Genomic DNA, 25,811 nt, shown 5'->3' with positions numbered 1-25,811 from the left:
CTTGTAATTAGTTAACTGGAGGTTATGTACTTGGGGCGTATAGTTTCTAGACAATTGTGACTTTCTGAAAGATGATTTCCCTTCATTATAAAGTAACACATCTTTTATACTCCAAAGCTTTTTTCTTAAAAAGAAAACACAATTTTTGGCATATATATGTATTAAATTTCCTTTATTCTTGGAAGATTGTTTTGCATGGGTCTATTTTCTCAAATTAGAGCTACATTTTACTTATGCATCTGTCCCTTAACAAATAATAGATTACAACAGAACAAGACATGGAGTGATCCCAGACCTTATGGTAACACCATTGTTAGGGGTGTGAGTGGGAGAGATGGTCATCTGCTACAGTTCAGTGGAAATGTTTGTCTCCTCTGAGGTCTATGTCAAACTGAAGCCATTTTTAAACTCAATTCCAATGATTGTTCGGTCAATACTTTTCTCCTCTCCACCTCAGTACATTTACCCTTCTCTACCTAAAGGCTGGTTAATCATTAGGTTACCAAGGAACAGGGAGTTCATAAAGTATGTAACATGATGCTGGTATCTGTATTCTACCAACATTAAGAAAAACACAAAAAGCAAGATGCAGATCACTGTCAAGGCCAACTAGCTGATTATGGCATTATGCCAGGAGAAAAGGAGAGTATATAGGTTACCCAAATTGCAATTATAGGTAAAGTTACATCTCCATCATGAGTGTTTAGACCACATGTGTCAAACACAAGGCCCGCGGGCCAAATCCGTCCCGCCAGGCCTTCCAATGTGGCCGGCACCGCGCTGTCATCACTGCACTCCGCTGCGTTTCCATCACAATGACAGTTTATGACTGTTCAGTAAACCATTCGGCCCGCGATTTAGGCTGGATTTTAGATTTTGGCCCCTTCTCTGATTGAGTTCGACACCCCTAGTTTAGACTATAATAGTCATTATCACATACATTTAAAAAAATTATACACCTCATTATCCTAAGACAGAATCTTCATATACTTCAAAATGTAAGTCTCTTGGACCTGTCTTTAAAAACCCATCTATTAAAATGTCCCTTTTCAGGTCCTTCTGTATTTCATCTTTTTATTTCTATTGTTGATCCATTTGTTTTATTTCACTTTTCGCATCTAAGTGTATCTTATTCAGAGAAAAACTGTAAACATCTCAATGTTTTTGTTCTCACCTCAGTGACTGTTTCTACACAATCAATTTGAAAAGACTCAGTCCTTTCCCCCGTTGGCCTTCCCAGTTGTTCGTCTATTTATATTTGCTAATTTCTGGCACTCAGCACTGGCCTTCCAATTCAGTGGTATACAGAGACCTGATCAATCAATCAATCTGATAAAGTAGGAGGATCTGAAAGTGAGCCCCTTTCCCAGTAGTTTTAGAAATTTGTGAGGGGAAAGACTCTTAGCAAGCTTCTCTTTCTGCATACTTTTGGCTTGTGGGAAAAATACAAATATTGCAGTAAAGAAAAAGAGAGAGGAGTTAATTATATTAGATGAGTGCATAATGAATTCTTATATTAGATGAGTGCATAATGAATTCTTATATATGTACTTATATGCCTCTACTTATATGCCTATAGTGTTGTTGTTGTTTTGTTTTCCAGCCATAGGAAACAGTTCCTAAACCAGAAAACAAAAGCGTTCATTCATTGGTTTTTAGAGAACTTAGACTCGGGCTCTGCCTTTTTGGGCCACTGTTAGTTTTACTTTTCCAATTATTTCCACAGACGAATGGGAAATATAGTATCAAGGGTCAACATAAGACAAAAACCTCTAGAATATCCTCAGTAAAGATTAGAGATTTGTTTTATTCTTTTACTCTTTTATTTTGTTCCATTTTTATGTAAGCCTACTGTGACCACAAAGCAAGAACCTACAGCAGATTGTAGTGGTATGCTCTTGTTTTTTGTAGTGGTATGCTCTTGTTTTTTTTCGTTAGTCAGAAAGTCACCAATTTAAAAAGGTAGATAAACAATGGGAATACAAAACAATCAAGAATAAGTTCATAAGAGTTACTATGATAGCGAAGGATTTATCATTCTGACTTTCTAGACTAGTAGAACATTCCGAATTCCCCGAGAGCTCTTTCCTGAGTAGTAGAGGGCTGGTGAGGCCAGTCCAATTTAACAGACATGTTCAGACATTCCCAGAGGACATGTCAAAGGGAGTTGTGTAAGGAAAACAACCACTACAATGAGCTCATGCCAGCTGGAAAGGCCGGAGTGGTATACCAGCAGGCTGGAGGAGAAATGAGTCTTCTTTTCCTTCCCCTCTTCAGTGAGAAGGCATAACTCAAAACCCTCAAGAGGACTTACAGTACCTAAGGTGCATTTTACTGTAGAAAACAGGCTTTGAGGAAGCTGATGCCAGAAAGAGCTGGCCGATATTGAGCTACAAAACCAATGACATGTGCTGGCAGTGCAGGGGGAACACGGGGCTGCTCACCTCTCATTTTCTCAGACACCCCTTGACCTGCAGGAACTGGTGAAAGATTGAGAGTTCAGTCAGAAAAAAACTGAAAGATGCCGCACATCATTTTCCTTTGGAATTTACATTACTCATTTGCTGGAAATTTTAATCATTAAAAGTTTGCTTCCTTTAAACATCACACAATTTAAAATTCTGTCACAATGATATTCTTTTAAAATGTGTTTTGTCAAGAAATTCAAGAAATTCAGGAAAACAAAACTCAGGAAGGACTGATTTCCCATAAATGCCTGATTTCCCAAAATATTGGAATTGTCTTAAATGCTAGAGGTTTGGCATATAGAAGGCCAGGAGACATATGAAAACGTGCTCAAAGTCACTAAACATCCGAGATGCAAATCAAAAAGACAATGAAGTACCATCTCACACCTGTCAGGATGGCTACTATCAACAAACGACAAGTGCTGGCAAGGATGTGGAGAAAAAGGAACCCTTGTGCACTGCTGGTGGGAATGCAGGCTGGTGCAGCTACTGTGGAGAACAGTATGGAATTTCCTAAAATAACTAAAAATGGAACTCCATTTGACCCAGTAATCTCACTTCTAAGAATATGTCCCAAGAAATCAGACAGGGTATATGTACCCCATGTTCACAGCAGCACAATTCACCATAGCTAAAATCTGGAAACAGTCTAAGATAGGCTGTTTCCAGATGAGTGGATTAAAAACTGTGGTACACAATGGAATACTATGCAGCTGTGAAAAAGCAGCAGCTCTTACCATTTGCAACAGCATGGATGGACCTGGAGAGCATTATGCTAAGCAAAATAAGCCAGTCGGAGAAAGATAAATGTCACATGGTCTCACTCAGTTGTGGAATATAATGAACATAGAACATAAACTGATGAACAAAAACAGACAACCAAACCTCAGAGGGAAGGCAGGGGGTGGGAGGTAAGAGCAACCGAAGGACTTGTATGCATACATATAAACATATAAGCATAACCAATAGAAACAGACACTAGGGAGAGGTCAAGAGGGAAAAAGGAGATATATAATACTTTAATCTAAATAAATTTTTTTAAAATGTTAGAGGTTGTCTCCTATCAACCTTGGAAAGTTTTGCTTATGGTTTCCAGAGGGATGAACAAGAAAGGACCCAGGTTGTTAGCCTTGCAAAATTTTGTTTGTATAACTGGACTGTTGTCTCCATTGTTTTTAAACAGAATAACTGAACTCTCTTTACATTCCCTGCCCATGAGCACAGCTGAGCTCAGCGACTCACCTGTAGCTTGCTGTTATTTGCAAGTTCTGAATTGCAGTTCCTCTGCTACTCCAGAATAAACTCACCATTTTAGCTTGCCTCAGTTTACCTCTTTATTTAGGTCAGTAGTTTTCAGTAGTTTTATAAATCTTAGCCAATGTCAGAGATTTTAAATACCTATATTACAATTTATTACCAATTCTTAGAATCCTAAAATAACTGAAAGTTATTAAGAATCACCATAAGGTTATTAATTGACCTCACTTATTATATTGAGGAGTGAATGATTCAAACATAATTAGACACAATGAGCTGCTGAGATAGACAGGGGAAGGTTTTCTGCAATAATAACACCATGGAAAAGCCAATACAGTGGTGTGAGGTGAAGAAGGCTAGTCTGGAGCCAGTGTTCGATACAAGGCCACTCACCTCCTTGACAATCGAATGCTTGAAATGTGTCCCAGAGTGTCTAAGGAACTGACTTTAACATTTTTATTTCATTTTTATTAATTTTAGTTTCAATAGCCACATGTAGCTAATGGTTACTGTATTGAATAGCACTTGTCAATAAATTTATGTTTGAAAGGGAAAACAAAATAAGAATACAAATGAGGAGGGTTTAAAGTGAACAATACCCTGATTAAGTTGGGTCAATCAAGTAACACACACGGGAGAAGTGGGCTTACTAGGAAGAGGCACACTTTGGACACAAGGGGAAAATCTCTAGATACAAACATCTGACTCTGTGCTGTTGAATGTGCTTTGACAACCCATTCAGGTTCATTGGAACTCAATTGAGATAGAATAACTAACTGCATTATCCCAATTAGGTTGACTTCAATTAGATTGCACAGTCACCTTTCTCCACATAATACATAGTCTTGTAGATCTTCACACTGCATAAAATACAGGCAAAGTAACTACAAGGGAGTGCTTAATTTTGATGAATCAATTTTAGGTTCGAATCTATAAAATAATCTACACCGTTTAACACAATAGACCTGATGCCATTTTCTCATGACAGAAGCACACAGCTGCACTAATTTTTTGCATGAGGCTACTGAGCCAGAACGAGTCAACAAGAGGGAAAGGTAAAGTTCACCTTCCCAGGTACCTGGGTAACTATGGAAAGTAAACATTTCTTTCTTAAACCAGAGGACTGACGCCTGATATGAAACACTTGTCTTTTGGGGGGTGTTAATACTAAAAAAATTAGAAAAGTTGAGGTTGAGGATGACTTTTCTACCATTATCAGATGCAATTAGTGAAGTTTTCCAAGATAGCACAATATTTTATCAGAATAATATCTTGCACTGAATATTTATTGAGCACTAATATAAACCTAACAGGTGATATAAAAGGTCACCTTGCCTGTCCTCATAATGTACACAATCTATTAATAATATAGAAGGGAGCATGTAACAGATGGGTTAAATAACAGATATGACCAAGGTACTGTGGGAATATACCGGAGGACCAATTAATGGGCAAGGCAATCGGAAAATGATTAGAGAACATAACAGCTGGCAGGAGTTAGGGGCAGGGGCGGACCTCCCTGCATGAGGTAATCCCATAAACAGGCAATAGCATGTTTGAGGATGAATGATTCCGTTTTAAAAATTAAACATTAGATTTCTTGGGATTTCTAGGCCAAGCTATCTGGTAGACAGCTGGATAGAAAATCTGAAGCTTGAAGCAAAGCATAGGGGTGACAGGTTGTTGCATATTTTATATATGAAATCATAAGAGACAGTAGGCTTTTCTGAGCAATGTACAGAATGAGGGTTAAAGGAACAGGGCATGAGGACAGGGACAAAGCCCTGGACTCTGGCAGAAGAATCATCTTAGGAGCACACGGTGACATGAGAGTGTATCATGGAAGCCAAGAGAGTGGCTGCTTCAAAGCTCTAATCAGCAGCAGATGCAAATATACTCAAGGATCTGACAAGTATGGAGTTTCCTCAAAAAACTAAAAATGGAACTCCCAATTGACCTAGTGATCCCACTTCTAGGAATATATTCCAAGAAGTTAGAAACCTCAATCAGAAAGGATATACGCACCCCTATGTTCACAGCAGCACAATTTACCATAGCTCAGATTTGGAAACAGCCTAAGTGCCCATCAGCAGATGAGTGGATTAGAAAACTATGGTACATCTATGCAATGGAATACTATGCTGTGATAAAAAGGAGTTCTTAGCATAATGCTCTCCAGTTCTATCCATGCTGTTGCAAATGTTAAGTAAAATAAGACAGTCAGAGAAAAATATCACATGATCTTACTCACTTGTGGAATATAATGAACAACAGAAACTGATGAACAAAAATAGATCGAGACAGAAGCATCAATCAGACTGTTAAACCTCAGAGGGAAGGTAGGACAGGGTGGGGATAAGGGGGAGAGATCAAGCGAAGGACTTGTATACATGCATATAAGCCTAACCAATGGACACGGACACCAGAGGTCTGGGGGGATGAGAGGGGGGAGGGGGAATAAAGACACACATGTAATACCTTAATAAAGAAAAAAGAATCTAATAAGATAAATGGAAAAAACAACCTTTAAGTGAAATCACTGGTAAACTTACCCTGACCAATTTCAGTAAAATGGTGGGGAGAAACCATTTACAGTGGATTGAAGAGTGAATAGCTGATGAGAAGTGAAGACAGTGAATGAACAGAGCACTTCTTTGAAAATATCAAGTGAGAAGTGGTATTTCTGAACTCTGGTGCCTATGGACAGCGCTGTCCATATATGACACCAGCTACGTCATCATGAACTAGCTCTAGGGAGGTGGCGAATTTTATGGCCAGGGCTCCTTATATTCTAACTACAGGTCAGGACCCAAAGAATCTTTAAAGCCACAAATCCTGAATATTGGTGGGGAATAAAAAAGATAATGAATGTCAAGATTTGGGCAAAGAAGAACTTGCCATACAAATGTTAGTTATTATGGCCATTATTACTACAATTGGGTCTTGTTAGATTCCTGTCTGCCCATCAGCCCAGTGAATATCAGAGTTGAAAAACAAATTGAAAAGTCTGCCCAGTGGGGCTCATGGAAGGGACGCCTCAGTAGCTGACTTATGCATATAATTTACACTGGAGATCCCCTGATAACCACAGCGAACCACAACTGTGCTCTGTAGATAGCTCAGCGTGAACTTCCCGATAGGAAGAAAGCATCTCAGCGACCTTTTGCAATTGGATGTGATCATAACTGGAGGATTGGCTGCTGCTTGCTTCTCACTTCAGTTGGATAACTTGAATAAACTCTTTATGCAAATTGCAACTGCTGTCATCTTGATAACACTCCAACCTGAAAATCTGGATGGCTGGGTGCACACTCTTGCCAGCTCTAAACAAATGGAGGCTGGCTAATAAGGGGTTTGGAGGGCACCCTTACGAGGTCTCTGCCATGGGCAGGCTTTTCCTACTGTTACTGTATTCACAACGAGAAAACATCATCCGAGGCTTTCCTCTTTCAGCCACAGAACTCATCTATCCAGTTTCATCTTTCTCCCTTACCGATTCCTTCACTTTATCAAAGAGAAACCCTTCCCCCTGCCCTCCAATATACATACATAATTCTCTTTGTAGCTTTTTGATTCGGGGCAGCACGTGTTCTATTTTTTAAAATGTGTTCATTATGTCAAGGAAGTTGAGCACTTACATGTCTGGCCTTATTCAGGAGATGTCATCGTGAACGAGACAGAGTGTCTGCTTTTAAGGAGTGCAGAGGGAAAATATTTGAAAACATGTCACAAGTCAGTGAGTTAAGTGCCAGAATAAAGGCACAGGCAGGAAAGTGACTCATCTCCCAAAGGGTGGGAGGTAGTCAGGTACAGTGTCCCAGAGGAAGTGCTATTTAAGCAGAGTCCTAAAGGATTCTGATATGTAGGCAAGAGGAGGACAAATGTTTTATCTCCAACTGATCTGTCAGTTTCTTGAGGTCAGTTATTTCTGCCTTCCTCAACCTTGCTTCTCTTAAAGTAGCTGCTATAGACAGACTGCATTCCTCTCAAAATTCACTTATAGAAAGCTCATCGCCAGTGTGATGGGATTTGGAGGTGGGGTCCTTGGGAGGTAAATCAGGAGGGTGGAACCCTCATGAATGGGATTAGCGCCCTTTACAGGTGAGACCCTGAGAGCTCCTTTCCGCTTCCCCCATGGGTGCACCCACTGAAAAGACAGCCATCTAAGAACCAGGAAGCAGCCTCCATCCAGGCACCTGATCATGGGCTTCTCAGCCTCCAGAATTGTGAGAAATCATCTTTGTTGTTTGAGCCATCCAGTCTACGGTATTTTTACTATAGCAGCCCGAACAGACCGACAAAGCACCGGTACAGTGATTTGAACATGAGGACCCCAAAATACTTGTTAAATTAAAGCCAAACACTGTTCCATTTCCTTTCTCATTCTGCCTTTCCATTCTTCTTGAATATAGGAACATCAGCCCTGCATATTGTACTATTACACTGGATTAAAAGATCCTGCAGGCATTGTTCTACTGTCTCCTTCAATCTATGATCTACCCTTTATATTGCCAATCCACATCAGACTCCCCCATTTTTCTGTTAATGGTTTGAATTCTGATGGCATTCATCTGCTTTATTCATTGTCAGATGTATAGCTAATTCAACTTGGTCTCTTAAAAGCTGTTTCTCCCACAGAAATTAAATAAATAAATAGAACTCATGGTCACGCAGACAACAGTGTGGTGGTGATTGTGGGGTGAAGGTGAACAGGGTGAAGGGGGGATAAATGGTGATGATAAAGAAAATATAAATGCTGGAAAAAAATTGTTGCTCCTTTCTACACTTTGCAGACATCTCTACAAATTTTAAAGTCAAGAATTCTCAAACTTAGATGAACTGGAATTATTGGCCATCAGATATGATGTTGGCATCTTATAGAACGTCCTCTTCAACTCTCAAGATTTATGGGTATGTGTGTAGTTTCCTTCTCCACGGCTCCAAATACCTTACAGGGAATGATTATTCTGATGTCTTAGAAATGAAAAAATAAGCTAAAAATAACTTTTTTTAAACAAAGTCACAAGGTTTGGGATTCCCAGAATTTATGAAGAAAGTCCCCACATAAAGGCCATCATGGGCCTGATCAATCAGGCTGCCTTTCTGTTAAAATAAGCCAATAAAAGACATCAAAGTAGTGAGAGCCAACACCAGCACTGCAGGCAGTGTGGGTATTTAGAGCTCCTCCCCAATATGGACTTTGACCCTTCCCCTTGCTACTATTCCTATTGCGAGAGGCCTTTCTCAAATGTGAGCTAAAGAAATTCTCTTCAGTTTAAGTCAAAAGCAGTTACTTGCTAACACTGGTGTTTTGTTGGGTTTTGTTTTTGTTTGTAACTCAGTGACAAGCCCAGTCATTGCCCAAGAGAGCCACCTCCGTTGTGATTTGTGGCATGCAGTCCTGGTTACCCTGCTATGCCTGACTTTTCCCAGCAGATGGTCTGAGTTGTTCAACGTTGTCTTTGTTGTATCCATACAAGATCTTTATCTCATCACGCAAAAGCCAAAAGGTGTATTGACTAAGCACTCAAAAAGTCAACCTGTGTGACCTTGAGCAAATCACCCAGCTCTCCTGACCTATTTCTTTGTAGCCTTTAAAAACTATAGGTTGCCCTTACATTATTTCTCAAGTGCCTTTAGACTCTGATAGTGAGGGCTCTTCTGGGGGGAGACTTACTAAGTCACCGTAATACATAGTATCCACATTCAAACTGTAAATTTATAAAACTGATTTTTAACTACTGACATGGCTGCATACCTGGAATCTGAACTAGGTGTCTCAGGTGACTTTGAGCACTGTGAACAATACAGTTGAGGAAGGAATACCAATGTATTGTGAGTACATGTGCGCGCACTGTGGTACATGCTTCCAATGACAGCTTCAGGATGCTATGAGAGTTATGGCTATATGTGACATAGACCTGGATTTCAGGATTTCAGAGATGAGCAGTAAATTATGGATTTTGAAGTAAAAAAAAAAAAAAAAAAGATCAAATAAAACTTCAGGTCGGGGAACATTGAGGCATGAAGGGCTGGATAATGTCCTGAGCATAATTAGAGCCCGTAGAAGGGTTTTAAATAATTAAGTGATATATAAAAAAAGAAAATGAAAATGTGATTATATCTTATTGATTTCAGAGGAGAAGGGAGAGAGTGAGAGAGAAACATGAATGTTGAGAATCATTGATCGGCTACCTCCTGCACACCCCCACCCCCCCCCCCCCCACTGGGGATCAAGTCCATAACCCAGGCAAGGGCTCCTGACTGGAATTGAACCCAGGACTTCTAAGTCTGCAGGCTGATGCTCTATCCACTAAACCAAACCAGCCAGGGCACATTTTCCTTTTCTTAAAGATTACTTTGGTTTCTCTGTGGAGAATGGGTTGAAGGACAATAAAAAGTTTTGGAGCCCTGCTCAATAATAATTCATAGCAAAAACTTTCCTGTGTATTCCTTCTTGATTTTCACTCAGGGTTAGCAGTTGCCCCAAAGTTCTTGCCTCTCTTCCCCAAAAAACTCTCTCAAAATAGTCTCATTGTGTCTTCAATCTTTTCCTTCTTTGTATATATTATCTTTTAATTTTAAATCATTTTACCGCTCGTTATAGTAATGGTAGCAAAGGGAAAGGTTAAGTCCATATTGGAGAGGAGCTCTAAATATCTAGCTTTCTACCTTTTTCTTGAAAATGCAATGTTTTCTCCAACTTGCCAAATAAATAAGAGTGGGGTGTTAAACACAGGTAGACCCACAGGAGTCTGTGCTCAGAAGAACTCTAAGCTTTGTTTAATTCTCTGTCATCAGCATCTTGAAATACTTAACTTTTATATAAGAGCGCCCACAAATTTATCTGGCATTGGGCTCCCAAAATTACTTGGCCATTTATGGATCAAAGAAGAATTATTTTGGTTATATTTGAGTAGAGGTGAGCAATATTCAGATTGTTCCTTACTCTTCTATATGTCACTACCATGTCCAAAGCTTTGTTTTCAGTGCTACCACAATAATCCAAATTACCATAGACTTTTCTTGGTATTACAGAAATAACTAATATTAAGCAAAATAGACTTAAAAAGTTACTAGTGATAAAGAAGGATATTTTACAGTGATAAAAGGGTGAGTCCATTAAGAAGATATACCAATACATACACCTAACAACAGAGTCCCAAAATTGTCAGAATTGAAGGCAACAGTAAGAAATTCAACAATAGTACTTAAAGACTTCAATATCCTTCTTTCAATAATGGCTATAAAAATTAGACCGATGGTCTAATTTTTTTATAGTATCTAAATCTCATAAGAATATAGGAGATTTAGATACTATTGTATAAAACAACTAGGCCCAACATATATTTACAAAATGCCGCCCTCTCCACCCACACACCCACACACACACACACACACACACCCCCGCCCTCAGCAGCAGAATACTCATTATTGTCAGGTACCTTCTCCATGAAACATGAAACATTCTCCAGGACAGACTATGATCTGGATCACAAAATAAGCTTCAATAAATTTGACAGGATTATACAAGTTATATGAAGCATGTTGTCTGGCCACAGTGGGATACAACTAGAAATCGGTGACAGAAAAAAATTTGGGAAACTTATAAATATGTGGCAGTTGAGCACCATACCTAAACAGCCAATGGGTCAAAGGAAATTGGAAAATACCCTGAAGTGAATGAAAACAAAAACACAACATACCAAAATTTTGTGAGGCAGATACAGCAGCACTTAAAAGAAAGTGTATAGTTGTAAATGCCTCTATGTAAAGAGGAAAGAAGACTTTAAACAAATGTCTTAACTTTTCATTTTTCATAGGAAAATAAAAGCAAACTAAACTTAATGTAAGGAAAATGAAGAAAATAATAGCAAAGAGAATAGGAATCAATGAAATAAAGTGAGTAGAAAACAATAAAGAAATCAATGAAACCAAGAGCTGTTCTTTGAAAAGATGGCAACATCTAACACAATTTTAGCTGATATATCACCAAGAAGAAAAGAAAGAACACTCAAATGACTAGAATTAGAAACAACAGAGGGGCCATCGTTACTGACCTTCCAAAAATAAAAAGGATTACGAAGGAATACTATGAACAATTACGTCAATAAATTAGATAATTCAGTTGAAATGGACATATTCCTGGAAACAAACTACTCAAGCTAACTCAAGAGGAAATGGACAATATAAGTAGACTTTATACCAAGTTAAGAGGGTGAGTTAGTAATGGAAAATTTCCCAGAAAAGTCCAGGCACAGGGCGCCACTCCTAAATTCTAGGAAACATTTAGAGTATGAATACCAACACCTCACATACTCTTCAAAAAAAAAAGAAACAAAAAAACCCCCAGAAAAATGTAGAGCAACGTTTTAAGGAAAACATGCCATCTACAGCATGACAAAGAGAAATACTTAGCAATAAAAAAAAAATTGTAAAGCTTGTATTATAAATACTGTGAGACATAGTTAAAGAAATTTAAAAAGGATAAAATGAACATAAAGACATCTCATGTTCAATCTGTTATTTCCTCGAAATGTTAAACTCAGAGTTACCACATGTACGAACTAGTAATTCCACTTCTAAGTATAAACACAATACATTGATTTCACACACACACTTGTAAAGCAGAGATTCATATAGTAGCATCATTCACAGTAACTCAAAGGTGGAGAATATCCCAGTGCCCATCCATTTGAATGGTTAAACAAGATATAGCATATCCATTTGGCAATAAAGAAGTGCTGATACATGCTATAACATAGATGAACCTTGCAAATATGCTAAGTGAAAGAGGCCAGATATAAAAGAAAACATTGCGTGATGCATTCGCTTACATGACATTCAGAATAGGAGGGTTTCTGGAGACAGACAGTATATTATTGTACTTACCGGAGACGATCACTTGCTTCAGTTCTTGTGTCCATTATACAGATTATTAGCTCAGTAGCTTCCAACGAGGACTCTAATGTCAGAATGCCTGTGTGTAAATCCTGGACCCTCCCCATTACATAGGGCCTTTGGGCAAGTCATTCAACCCCTCTGAGCCTCACAAAATAGGTTTCAATCATGTGAGGAAGAAGGGAAGTGGTGCCTTGGTGTTGTTTTTAAATGTGGGGCAAGTTTAATTTTATAAAAATTTCCTCCAAATGGCAGGATGTATCTCATAAGACTGTGTAGGGGGATATTCAATGGATATTATACTGAGGGGATTCAATAAGTACCATTTATTATTAGTTTCTGTTAAATAAAGTGATTTAATAGGTGAATGCTTTTTAAAGTCTAAATTACAACATGTTTTGTGTCAATAAAATCTTTAGTGAATACACTGTTCTCGCTACCCCATTTTTTTTTTTTTTTTTGATTTGGTGGTTAAGCTCTGAACTACCTATCAGTTCTTACTTCACATGTAAAGTATTTTTTATAAAATATTAGAGCTTCTAGCTTTAGTTTATGTTTTCCTTTTCGAATCTCAGATTTGCTCTTTCCTGCAGATTGATTGTCCAAATAAAAATAAGATGTGAAAGCCGCTGAGAAGTCTCACTGAACCTACATTGGGAACTAAATCTCTTCAAAATAAGCTCTTCCTTTTCCTTCTACTTGAGGCACCGAGTGTGTGTGTGCGCGCATGCATTTGTGTGTGCATGCACATGTGTGTTCATATGTATTTGTGTGTGTGTGTGTATGTGTTTTAAGCTGGAGGCAACTGATAGAAACGGAAGCTCAGGGACCCTGTGCTTAGAGGACCTTTGCAGTGAGCAGACCCAGGATGCTGGCCTCCCAGCAGAATGGCCCCCTGCTCACACCAGAGCAGCTTCCCAATGCTGAGCAGGTACCGACACTATAATGCAACTTCCCCTCCAAGCCCAATCAACTTTCAGAATTCAAATTCGCCTTTGTTTTTCAGACATTTTCCGCGGAAAGAGAGAGGAAATATCAGTTCTCACCGATACTAACAATTCAGATACAAGGCTGCTAAGTTTTTGCTTAAACTCACTGATTTTACATCTGTATCTTCTTGGCCTCTTGCCGAAAAACCTCAGCTTGCACTGACACCACATAATGATAAGTTTGCTTTAAACCACAATACACAGACAACAGAACCAGGATACTGAAGTGGTCACTGACATAATCTTAGGTTGGTTGCACATGGGCACGCTGAGGGGCGTGACTTCTGAGGTCAGTGGAGAAGTCCCTTCCTCTCTGAGGCGATGTCAACCACTCACTCAAACAGACGAGGCTCATTTGCATCATTTCCCCTCAGCATTAGAGATCCTTAAGGTCAATTTCATTCCTAATTATACAATATAAACACATAAGCTGTCCCAAAGTTAAGTTTACCAAACCAAGTATAGAAACAAGTGTAAGCAGAGAATTCCGCCTTATGTTCTTTTTCCCATATCATTCTCTCTCATCCCTGCCTCTATGCAACTTTTCAAGCTATTTAGTTAGTCCTTCTTGAATGAATATTGGCACATGGACTTGTCATCACCAGGCACATATAAGGATGTTTTTCATAACTTTCTACAGCTGCACGCTACCCCCGTTGGGATGCACAGTCACTGGAGGGTCTTGGGTACAAGGAGGGCTGTGTATGCATCTTTCATCAAGTCAGTCAAATCTGGGCCCCACACTTCCAAATTCAAAACTTCAAACATTAAGAAAATGTGTCATTATTTTTGAAGAATAGTACATAACAGCTTTGGGGTGTGTGTGTATAAAACTATTTGTTTTAAAAGGCTATTTCTCTGGTTGAGAATCCTTTTCCGTATAAAAACCAGCAATCCTCCCATTGCATACCACGCTGCTACTTCCAGAAACAGCAACGGAACAGGGGACATCCTTGTAGCGAGATGGATGTTCTGCATTACATGGTCTTGTTTTTAGCAGGTTGGCATGGACTCTTGCTTTAACAATATATTCATTTTCTTCTTTCAGGTTCAGAGAATTGACTACCTCCAAATGGAAATAAAATTCATAATATATAATAGAGACTCACCGCTACTGGAAGCATCGCTCAGACTCAGCAGCCCCCCTCCGAGGCCTCTGTAGCTATGGTAACTGTAGGTCCCATTGCCATTGATGTACAGCACCTCCTGGGAGCCTGAGACCGCGGAGGCTGCGAGCGTGGCCTGGGCCACCTCCGGTTTGCTCTGCTTGTCAGCCGGCGCGGACTTGTCCTGCAAAGACAACATTCCATTACCCACCAAGCCTCTGGGCCATTTGACCGCAAGAGCAGGACTGTCTTACTCTTATCCACATGTCTGCGCTGGACAGGAAAAAATACCCCCGAGTCCCTAGCACCTATGCACATTTTCAACAACTTGGCTAAAAAGGAAGGAAGGAAGAAAGGGAGGGAGGGAGGGAGAGAGGAAGGGAGGAAGGAAGGAGGGAAGGAAGGAAGGAAGACACTATTGGAGATGAAATAACTTCTGATTTTCAACTGAATTTCAACATGTATGAAGAGAGTTATTCACAATCGCCACAAGGTGGAAGCAAGCTAAATGTCCGTTGATAGACGGATAAAGACATGGTATGGAAATTTCCTTAAGGAATCCAGCCTTAAGGAAAGAGGGGAACCATGTCACATCCTACAGCATGGATGGACCTTGAGGACATAATGCTAAGTGAGAGAAGCCAGTCACAACTAGATGAACCTTGCATGATTCTACTTATATGACAATCTCAAGTCAAACTCATAGAGAAAGTAGGAAGGTTTCAAAGGCTGGCGGTGGGGAGCAGTTCACGGGTTAGACTCTCAGCCACGCTTCCTTCCTATTACCCAGACCCCAGCTCTGCGGTGCTCTGCTCTCCCTCAGAAAACACTACGAAGTGCCATGAACACCACTCAGCTCTGAGGTCATCTTTCTGTCAAGACATGTGGTCACTGAGACTCCAAGAGAAGAACATCCTGTACTTCAAAGTGATTTGGAGGCCCTCGGGAAGGGGCTGGCCTCAGACAATTTCACCAACAGTGTAACTTCCCAGTTTCTGGACTGAATATAACCTGGGCAACATAATAAAATGTCTAGTTTGGGGACATCGGTGGCTCTTCTGAAACACACCAGCTTACTTCCCTGTGGTAAGAAAATGACAAAACAAAATACACTCACAGAAAGAGTTTCTTAAGAAGAAGAAAGTGAAAAGGCATTGTCCCCACTGTATTTTCTCATTGATTTTTAGTATAATAGAATGTGTGTTGTTAAACATAAACACACTATATTTAAAATCTACCTCAGTCTTTCATTATTAACTGCTATTTCAACCATAGTAACCTCACTGAGCAGACAGATAATTGATTCCATTAATAATCACAACAGGCTTTGTAGGGAGTCACTTGTATTTGAAGATTTTCATTATTAAGGTTCTTGGCAGCCCACTATACGTAGAGAAATACAATACGTGAAAATTCCAATGAAATCTAGTCTGCATTGTCTTTTGTGGAAAAGTTTAATGTAAAGTTAATTAATGTTTTTCTTTTGAATGATCACTAATATTAGTTTCAAAGAAGCACGATTTTAATGGCATAAAAAAGGAATACCTCCTGAAGTCAAATGTTTTCTTAGAACTTTTTAATAATAGTTAGCTCCCAAAGTCTCAAATACAGTTTGCCCCTAGGTTGCTATGAAGATTATTTTCAAAAGAGGATAATATTAATATATTACAATACTGCATGTCTAGGCAATGAAATTTTAATCAAACAGAAAAATTCTATCTCAGCTTTTATGAGACTTATTTCAAATTTTTTTAAAAAAAATTCCAAAAAAAGAAGATAGCTTGAATGACCTCCAGCAGTGCACTAGATAATACAGATCATTTTCATTCTGATTGCATTGATTAAAAATATATAATAGATTAAGCATGGGTGGGGAATTTTTTTTCCTGCCTAGGGCCATTTGTATATTTATAACATTATTCGAAGGCCATACAAAATTATCAATTTTAAAATTAGCCTGCTATTTTTGGTCATATATTTAATTAACTCACCCCTAATGCCTTGGCAGGGCCAGACCAAATTATTTCTTGGGTGTTATATAACCTGCACACTGAATGTTCCCCATCCCTGGATTAAAGAAACACTTATGGTGCCCTAGCTGGTTTGGCTCTGTGGATAGAGGGCCTGCAGACTGAAGAGTCTCAGGTTGTGGGCTCGATCCTTAGTAGGGGGCATGCAGGAGGCAGCCTATCAGTGATTCTCTTTCATCACTGTTATTTTTTTTCCCTTTCTCTCCTTCTCCCTTCCTGAAATCAATAAAAAATATATTTTTACAAAAGAAACACTATGGTGACTTCTATAATTAGGCTCTGGCGTTATCAATAAATACACCCTTCAAGGTTCATCCATATTGTTACAAAGTCAAGATTTCTCCTTCTGTGGCTCAGTAGTATTCCACTGTGTGTGTGTGTGTGTATATACACACATTTTTCTAAAATCATTTATTCATTAATGGACACTTTGGTTGTTTTCATTTCTTGGATAAAGAGGACATTATGCTGAGTGAAATAAGTCAGATGGAAAAAGACAAATACCTATGATTTCACTCACTCAGTTGTGAAATATAAAAACAAAACAAAAAGTTTTATTGAGGCACACAACAGATTTGTAGTTACTGGAGGGAGGGCAAAGCCAATAAAGGTGTATAGTGACAGAAGCTAGACATTTGGTGGTGAGCATGATGCAGTACATACTCTGCTGGTTTATAATGCTGCATGCATAAATATATGATTCCATAAATCAATTTACAAAAATTAAATATATATATATACACACACACAGTTTTCTAAATTTTCTAAAATGTTTAAAATATATATATTAGTAGAGGCCTGGTGCATGAAATTTGTGCACTGGGGGGGTGTCCCTCAGCCCAGCCTGCACCCTTTCCAATCTGGAACCCCTCAGGGGATATCTAACTGCCGGTTTAGGGTTTAGGTCTGATCCCGCAGGAGAAGAGAAGACTGTTTGAGAAGACTGGTCTGTATTCCTTTGTACTCTACTCACAGAAACTGGACAGAGGCAAGCTTAAGTTTGCTGGACCTGCTCTGCTACTTGGGTTACACAGGTTGTATTCTAGCCCACCAAAATGCCTAAGGAATCCTTTACTCAGGGTTCTTAGACAACTTTTGTTGTTATTGTTAATGAGACTTGCTTGATTCCACTCAACTGTCTGAAAGTAGGTTTCCAAAAAATTGGCATGGAAATGTATTTCCAAAGATTTCTACTCTTTCTTAGTCTTCACCTCTACCATAAACTGTACATTTTCATTAAGCTTTCTGTCCTATAAAGCTAATCAAAACAATACTCTTACTGTTAGATTCAATAATCCATCTGCCTTTCTTCTGCTTCCTGTGTACCTTGCATTGTTACAGCAATTGGAGTTTGCAAGGCATCATTGCATCAATGTCAAATTACATTTTTATTTATTTTTTTATTTTATTTTTAATATATTTTATTGATTTTTCACAGAGAGGAAGAGAAAGAGAGAGTTAGAAACATCGATGAGAGAGAATCATCAATCAGCTGCCTCTTGCACACCCCCCACTGGGGATGTACCCGCAACGAAGGTACATGCCCTTGCCCGGAATCGAACCCGGGACCTTTCAGTCCACAGGCCGACGCTCTATCCACTGAGCCAAACCGGTCCCGGCTCAAATTACATTTTTAGTTCATCATTGAGCTGATCAGGGCCCAAGTGACATACTTTTTAAAAGTAAAGAAACATGCATAGGCCAGATTGTGGCGTGGCATCCTTTGCCTGAACTGTCTAGAATATTGTTACTGGATGCCTCCTGCCTTTACATGCTACTTGTAGTCTATGTAGCAGAAGTGGCTTTACTTAAGCTAGTGCTCTGAATCTCTCCTTTGCTCTGTTAGTGTAGATGGGCTGAGGGAGTGCAATGTATTCACATATGAACTGCTGAAAAGCATACCTACTTCTAAAAGCTTCTCTTCTTCCACTGACAGTAATTGTTCCAGAACTAAGCACATCACTATACGTTTCCAGGGAAATTCATAAAAGATTAGAGAGAATCAGAGGTCCCATTAAGACTGTTTTCCTAGGAAAAAACTGCATGCACTCAAAGTAAATATGCTTATTACCTAGGATAATGAGAAGTGACTTATCATGCCATCAACACTCACACACTCTCACACTCAGATATGTAATAACACTCAGGAAATAATTCCTTTCATATAGTCAGAAGCATTCCATGCAGCCTCCTGCATTTGCTGGCCCTACAAATGATTAAAACGCCGACACAGAAGGTAAGTCCTTGCAAAGATGCTCCCAAACCCACTAAAACAGATAATAAGGGAAGACACGTTTTTGTCTAAATCCAAAAAAGCACGATCAGATTTGAAATAACAGATTTGGTTTCTGACTTGAGAAACCAAAATCACCACAGCACAGCTGTTACCCAGAGTTTTATCAAAGTCTCTGAAGAACAGGTTATGCTGACAAACTGTCCTTGCAGCAAAATTTTCACACACACATACTTGCATGGCTTTATAAACAGTAAAGCTTTGAGAACTGTTGCCTTAAAGAAAACTACAAAATAAACAGGGTCTCCAACTCAAATGCATGTAAATGCATGGCTGGCAAGAAGGAACCATGTACACTGCACAGTTATCTACTCTGACATTCTTCCTCGGGGCCATAATGTTTTATTATTAAAAAATAAAAGTAAAGACTTGGCGCCTTTAAATTGGCATTTTAAATTTAATATTCTGCCATTTAGTTATTGACCAAAAAAAAAAAAAATCAAATTAAAAAAGTAAATGTCTTTTTCTATAGGTCTCTAACACTCAATTTTGAGTTTCTTTGTTTAATATAACCAAAATGTAAGTTTAAAAGAACTGTTTCTTTGAGGTTCTAAGATCTGATTACAGATATAAACCTTTTGGAAATAATTTTATTTGCACATCATAGTATTTTCCCCTCGGAAGAGTTTTTCAGTTTGATTTGTGAGCATAGTGGAGGTTGATAAGACTTCTTAGAGCAGTTCACCATTAGCTATTACATAAAGGTCCTATTAACACGGTGATGTCAGCAGATTAAGGGTAATACCACATAATGGTTATCTAGAGTATGATGCTGGGCAGCAAGAGGTACATTATTTCATCTACAATGCAATCAAATCTGTGATCCATAAAGGGACTTTACAAAGGGATTTAATGAGTTCCTAATAGGTCATCATTCTGATAACAAAGCTACACATTTAATTTATGTTGTCCACATAACATGTCTATATCATTGATGAATGCTCAGATATCCTCACAGGCATTAACTTATTTTGACTAACATTTTAAAAAATATATTTATTTTTTACAGAGAGGAAAAAAGGGAAATAGAGAGTCAGAAACATCGATGAGAGAGAAACAACGATCGGCTGCCTCATGCACACCCTCCACTGGGGATGTGCCCGCAACCAAGGACATGCCCTTGACCATAATCGAACCTGGGACCTTTCAGTCCACAGGCCAATGCTCTATCCACTGAGTCAAACCGGTTTCGGCTAACATTTTCATTCAAATCAAGTAAAAACAATGCCTGCCACTTTAAAAGATAAAATAAGAGAAACTGACTTTCTTTTCCCATCCATGGCTGTGTTTTCCCAAAGCACGAGGTCAGGCTACAGTTTATGTTAAAAAGATGGTTGGATGCATTGCCACAAAGTGCTGTAGAAGCACAAGTCAACATAACTCAGGGTGAGTACGTTAAAAGTGACTTCTCGGAGCCTGTTTATTTACTTCAGATGTCAGTTTCCCTAAATCCAAGGATGCGGATGTGATAACCCAGTTCTTAATCAGAGGAGAGGAGCAAAGGGAATGCCAGCTTTTAAAGGCGTGCCACTTGTGCATTTCGGCCAGAAAAAAGCTGCAATTTGGAAGCATCCCCAGTAAAGTCTGGGTGATGCTGGGAAGGTAGTTGCCTGTAAGTCACCCCTGGGAACAGATCATTGGCCAAAGTAGGTGTGGCCACTGCCAGCTCAAAGATCTGAGATGCATAAGCTCCTAAACAAAGGAGTTGTCCCTCGTGGTTCTCTTGGACTCCTGTTGTGGGGGGCATGCGCCCTCGGCCCCCCTGCAGCGGCCCACACAATGGACTGCTGGGCTGGAACTGGCCTGTTGCTCTGCAGAACCAGCTCCCCGTGGGATGGACGCTCTGGACACTGGCTCTGCTTCCGGTTCCGCTGAATTGCCAGCTGCATCCTTCCAGGACTGGGGTAAGGGGAATGGGACTTTGCCAACATGGGGATGTAATTCCATGTAAATAAAGCTTTCTACCCCATCTCATCCTTCTGTGAGGTCCTCCACAAATGCTTATTTCAGCGGCACCCCAAGAACCTCACCCGCACTAGCAATGGAGCAGTCCCATCCGTCTAGCCAAGACACCTCTAAGTCTGGTCTTGAGAACTTTCACTTTGGACTTAAAGAGGAGGCGGCTGAACTGGCCAACAGACACTCGAAAAATATAATTAAAATTAAAAGAAAAAAAACTGGTTATGGCTATTTTCATCCTTTTAATTTCTTTTTGAGTAGAAATACTTGACTAATGATGCTACGTCAATGCTGATGATGGGAGGTAATCATAAATGATTTCAAAATGAGAAACAGGTGAGCCAGAATGGTTGCAGGAGCAGAATGAGCGACTCCTCCCCACGGTCGCACCACACAAGGGATTCCTTTGGCCATTATGATCAATCATTTAGCAAAATGTAAGTCCATCTGAACTGTACACCTTGAAGGAGCCATATAACTGAGATCTTCATTCCCACATGTTGGAATAAAAGCTTATGGATTATTCTAATTTGATTTAAACGGGGCATAAAAATTACCCATCCATTCTGAGTTTTCAAGTATATTAATAATGAAATAGTCAAATTAAGGCAATTAGAAGAGCCATAAAAATGGCGATGCCCGAATCGCAGAGTGATCATGCTTTTACATTAATGTGGAATTAAGTGTTAAAGGGTACGTGCATCAGATGACGTGAAATAATCTAACAATAAATAACCCTGTGATGAGTTTAAAACACATTGCCTACGCCTGACCACGTGTGGATGTTACATGTATATAGACGTGAACGCTCTGCTGTTAAAAATGCTCCCCTCACCAGTCCTGCTTCTGGTTCTCACAACTTAGTTATGTTAAGTGCTCTGGTTTAGTGTGGTGACTGTGGGGGAAGGATATGTAGAAGGAGAAATATCACTGTTGGCATGTTTTTTCATGTTTTTTCATCTATCAGATATAAAGTTTACAATTGTTTGCATCTACAATGAGAAGTTCATTTGTTATTCAGAATGTCGTGCATATTTTTGATAAATCAGAGACCTTCTTAAAATTAACAAGTAGACACACTCATGGCCTTGAGCATCACCTGTGTTTGCAGAGTCACAGAGCTCCCTCCTGTAGATGCTGATCACATAACCCGACTTCACGATACATATTGGTAGAATTAGTCTAAGTTTCTCTTTTCCTTCCATTTTTATTCTCTCTCAATCTCTTCCTTTCCCTGCAAGATATTATCTCATTTAGGGCTTCTTTGACCCCCTTTTGCACTACAGACCTCGAAATCTAAACCCACATCTACGATGGAGACCTGTCCTCGGGTCCACACTTTGAGCTCTTTACCGGACATAAACACTTCCTGCTGCATAGGTGCTTCCCACTAAGCATGGCAAACTGTACACTTGACCTTCTCACATTCTCACTTCTCAACTATGACTTGCTCTGCCTCCCGAATGCTTGATCTCGATTCATGATGCCTTCATCTATACCAGTGGTTCTCAACCTTTCTAATGCTGCGACCCTTTAGTACAGTTCCTCATGTTGTGGTGACCTCCAACCATAAAATTATTTTCGTTGCTACTTTGTAACTATAATTTTGCTATGGTTATGAATCATAATATAAAATGTCTGTGTTTTCTGATGGTCTTAGGCTCTACAGCAGTGGTTCTCGACCTTGCTAATGTTGCGACCCACTGGTTGAGAACCACCTAAGACTCAGTTTTTAAACCAACAGATTACTATTATTAGTGCAAGGCATGACAGAAGAAATGGAACCATCACTTCCCTTCCACGTGACCATGACTGTGTACCTCTGAAGAAATGGCAAAGGCCATTCAAATAAAAGTACCCCATTTTCATGTTTCCTTAATGCAAAATACTATAGTGGATGCTAAATACTACAATTTTTTTTTCATGGACAATAAATATATCTGTTTTTAGGTATATCTCCAGATGTTTATAAGCAAAAATTCCAACTTGTTTCTTAATCTCACAAAATTTGCTAACTGCACTAAGCTATAGCTTCAAGTACAAACACCATGCAGTCATGATTGAGGCAGGGCTGTTTTTTATCCTAAAACAGCCTTTAAGATAAAAAATTAAGAAAAGTGAGAGACAATGAGATGGCCTGGGACATTTCCCTATGAATTCAGCATCTTCTTCACTGCAAACCTCCCCTTGGTGGCCTGGTGACTAGTTTCAGCCCAGGCACTGAGCTGGAAGCTGTATTTGCTGATGAGCAGTTTTTCATTTCCATATAAAATTAGCAAGGTGATTAATACTTTTAATTTCCAGGGGCCTACATTATGCAAATGAACCACAACCTTCCTCCTGCTCTGCCTCTGTGAACCTCCCCATGGGAATGAGGGCACAGTCCTGAGTGTGACCCCGGCAGCAGCTGAGACACCCTATTTCCGGTCAGGGGCGCACCCACAGTTGCAGTTAAATGTGGGGGCGGGGCTCACTCTCCACTCCCTTTTTTCCTGTCCTGGTGCCTATGGGCTAACAAAGGGTCACAGTTCTGTCCGCCCCGTAGAATCCATCTCAATAGGCTCGTATTGGTCTTTGTAAAGCTTGTTGGGGACCGTAGCGTGGAATGTGACACGGGGAGAGTATTGAACACCACCACCAAGAAAAGAAACACCGTGCAATTCTCTTAAATTCCACAGAAGACGAACGTGAGAGTGAGGTCCCAGTTCCTTGATGTGTTTGTCAGCTGGGTGCCCTCGGTGCTTGCTGGCGGCTGCCTTCCCACCCACTGCTTTCAAGGGTCTCATGAGCCCTGGGCTTTGAGGGTGCTGAATCCCAGGGACCCTTCACTTTCAATGACGAATTAACTAACGAATTACTTTTTTGCCTTCTAGGCATCTTCTCATTCTAGCTCAGAGGCTCTGGCCCCATTTACAAACTAAACACATCTTGGCTACGGCCGAACACAGATGATGCGTTCACCTACGTGAGGACCCTTCTTTCCCCTCTGCGCTCCCCGGAAGTCACAGGCAGCTCCGTTCCATCTGAATACGGATGGACACATGCCAAGAGGGTAAAGAAATAATGTTGCTCAATTGTTTTCATGTTTTGTACACACACACAAAAAAAAATTTATAACTGAGGCTGAGTTTGAGTTATCTATAATAATAAAAGCATAATATGCTAATTAGACTGGATATCCTTCCGGACGACCTCTTAGGGCACATGTGTCAAACACAAGGCCCACGGGCCAAATCCGTCCCGCCAGGCCTTGCAATGTGGCCGGCACCGCGCTGTCATCACTGCACTCCGCTGCATTTCCATCACAATGACAGTTTATGACTGTTCAGTAAACCATTTGGCCCGCGATTTAGGCTGGATTTTAGATTTTGGCCCCTTCTCTGAGTTCAACACCCCTATTTTAGGGGAAGCCCTGGGTGCCTGCCTGCTGGTGGCCGGAGGGAAGCCTAGGTCACAGGTACCAGAGGGAAGCCAGTGCCAGCGGCCGGGGGAAGGAATGTCTACTCTGCACGAATTTCATGCACCGGGCCTCTAGTATTCATATATTCTTCACATGTTCTTACTAATACATGTATTATTTCTAATATAGCAAGTATCCTCTCAAGGGCAAAAACACATTTTTTCCAGGCTAAAATATAGAAACGAGTCCCATTGAAATAGATTCCTTATTCCTATTTCACTCACATACTTTTCTAGTCTACTATAGAAATGTGTAGAGGAGACAATATCTGTGCATTCCTGTAAGAGGAAATGTGCAAAACATCTAAAGACTATCATATTTGTCATCCCAGTGTTTTTTGTGTTTTTTTTTCAATTTAGGTGCCAAACTCAGCTGCCTCTAGGGGCCAGGCGAGGATTAGACATGAGTGAAGAGACCCCGGGCTAGGACAGCAGGGAGTACTGGGGACAGTGATGAACTCAAGAGCCCAGGCACCACTGAGAACAAATGCAAACAGTTTACAGCAACGTCCAGGCCAAACAAAGCACTTCTGCAGCCCACCCGCTGCGGGTCACCCCAACTGTCCTCTTTTGATAGACTTGGGTTTAGTGCCCTAAGAAATGCATGATTCAATTCTTTTTCTTTCTGTTTCTTTTCAGAAATCCTGGAGCAGTGCTTCTCTGACTTGCTGAAGCAAGCCGTGACAACTCTTCCTTGAAATAACCAAAGTGCTAATGAGTGTGACTCATCTTGATGGGAGCCGTGGCCACAGCTGTGGGCCAGCCCCAGGGTCCTCATCTGGGCTTCACAAGCAGGAGCTCTCGAGTTACTTGGCATAAAGGCACCCTCTCCGTGTACCTCACATCTGGGGCTGGAAGAACACGAGCCCTGGCATGTCACAAGGACAGAGTCGCAGGCCCTCTCCTCGTCCTGAGTGGCTGCTCAGAAAGGGACTAAGGGGAAGTATCTGGGCCGGGCAGCCCCAGTCTTGGGGGGGGGGGGGGGTTTGAACTCGGGGATATTGATGTGTTTGCCTTCATTCTCAGGCACAGACAACTTTTCAGAATCTGCCTTGCTGAACGCCTCTGGATAACGGATAGATCCCAGCCAATCTGCCAGTGCTCTCCGATTCAGAGAAAGGCCATAAGGCAAACAAAGAGACAAAGGACAGATGCACAAACGCGTATTAATTTTGGTTTGATTTCAGAACAGAGTCGACACATTTAAAGCGCGGTCAGCACTTTATAGCTAATGAATGGGCAGTAGTTTTCAAGAAGCCGCTCATTATTAACTGGTTTCCTACCCATCATTAAAAAGCACTTATTACAAGTCTAATTACAGATGGCCTCCATTAGGAGCTGTGCGCAGG

The 25,811-nt window shown here is 40.2% G+C and overlaps 1 protein-coding gene across 3 annotated transcripts in view; it reads right to left on the bottom strand.

Moving 5' to 3' along the window:
* NOL4 (nucleolar protein 4) overlaps window positions 1-25,811 on the bottom strand; it is a 192,396-nt gene that overhangs the window by 10,335 nt on the left and 156,250 nt on the right. For all 3 annotated transcript variants that reach the window (XM_036419148.2, XM_036419149.2, XM_045574535.1), the window contains one exon: window positions 14,725-14,905. In XM_036419148.2, the coding sequence (XP_036275041.1) occupies window positions 14,725-14,905 (181 nt within the window). The remainder of the gene's footprint in view (window positions 1-14,724; window positions 14,906-25,811) is intronic.

Source organism: Pipistrellus kuhlii, unplaced genomic scaffold (genome assembly GCF_014108245.1).
Source record: "Pipistrellus kuhlii isolate mPipKuh1 unplaced genomic scaffold, mPipKuh1.p scaffold_m20_p_6, whole genome shotgun sequence".
Classification (NCBI taxonomy): domain Eukaryota; kingdom Metazoa; phylum Chordata; class Mammalia; order Chiroptera; family Vespertilionidae; genus Pipistrellus; species Pipistrellus kuhlii.
The sequence above is the reverse complement of the archived record's forward strand: the minus strand, read 5'-3'. Positions and strand labels throughout refer to the sequence as shown.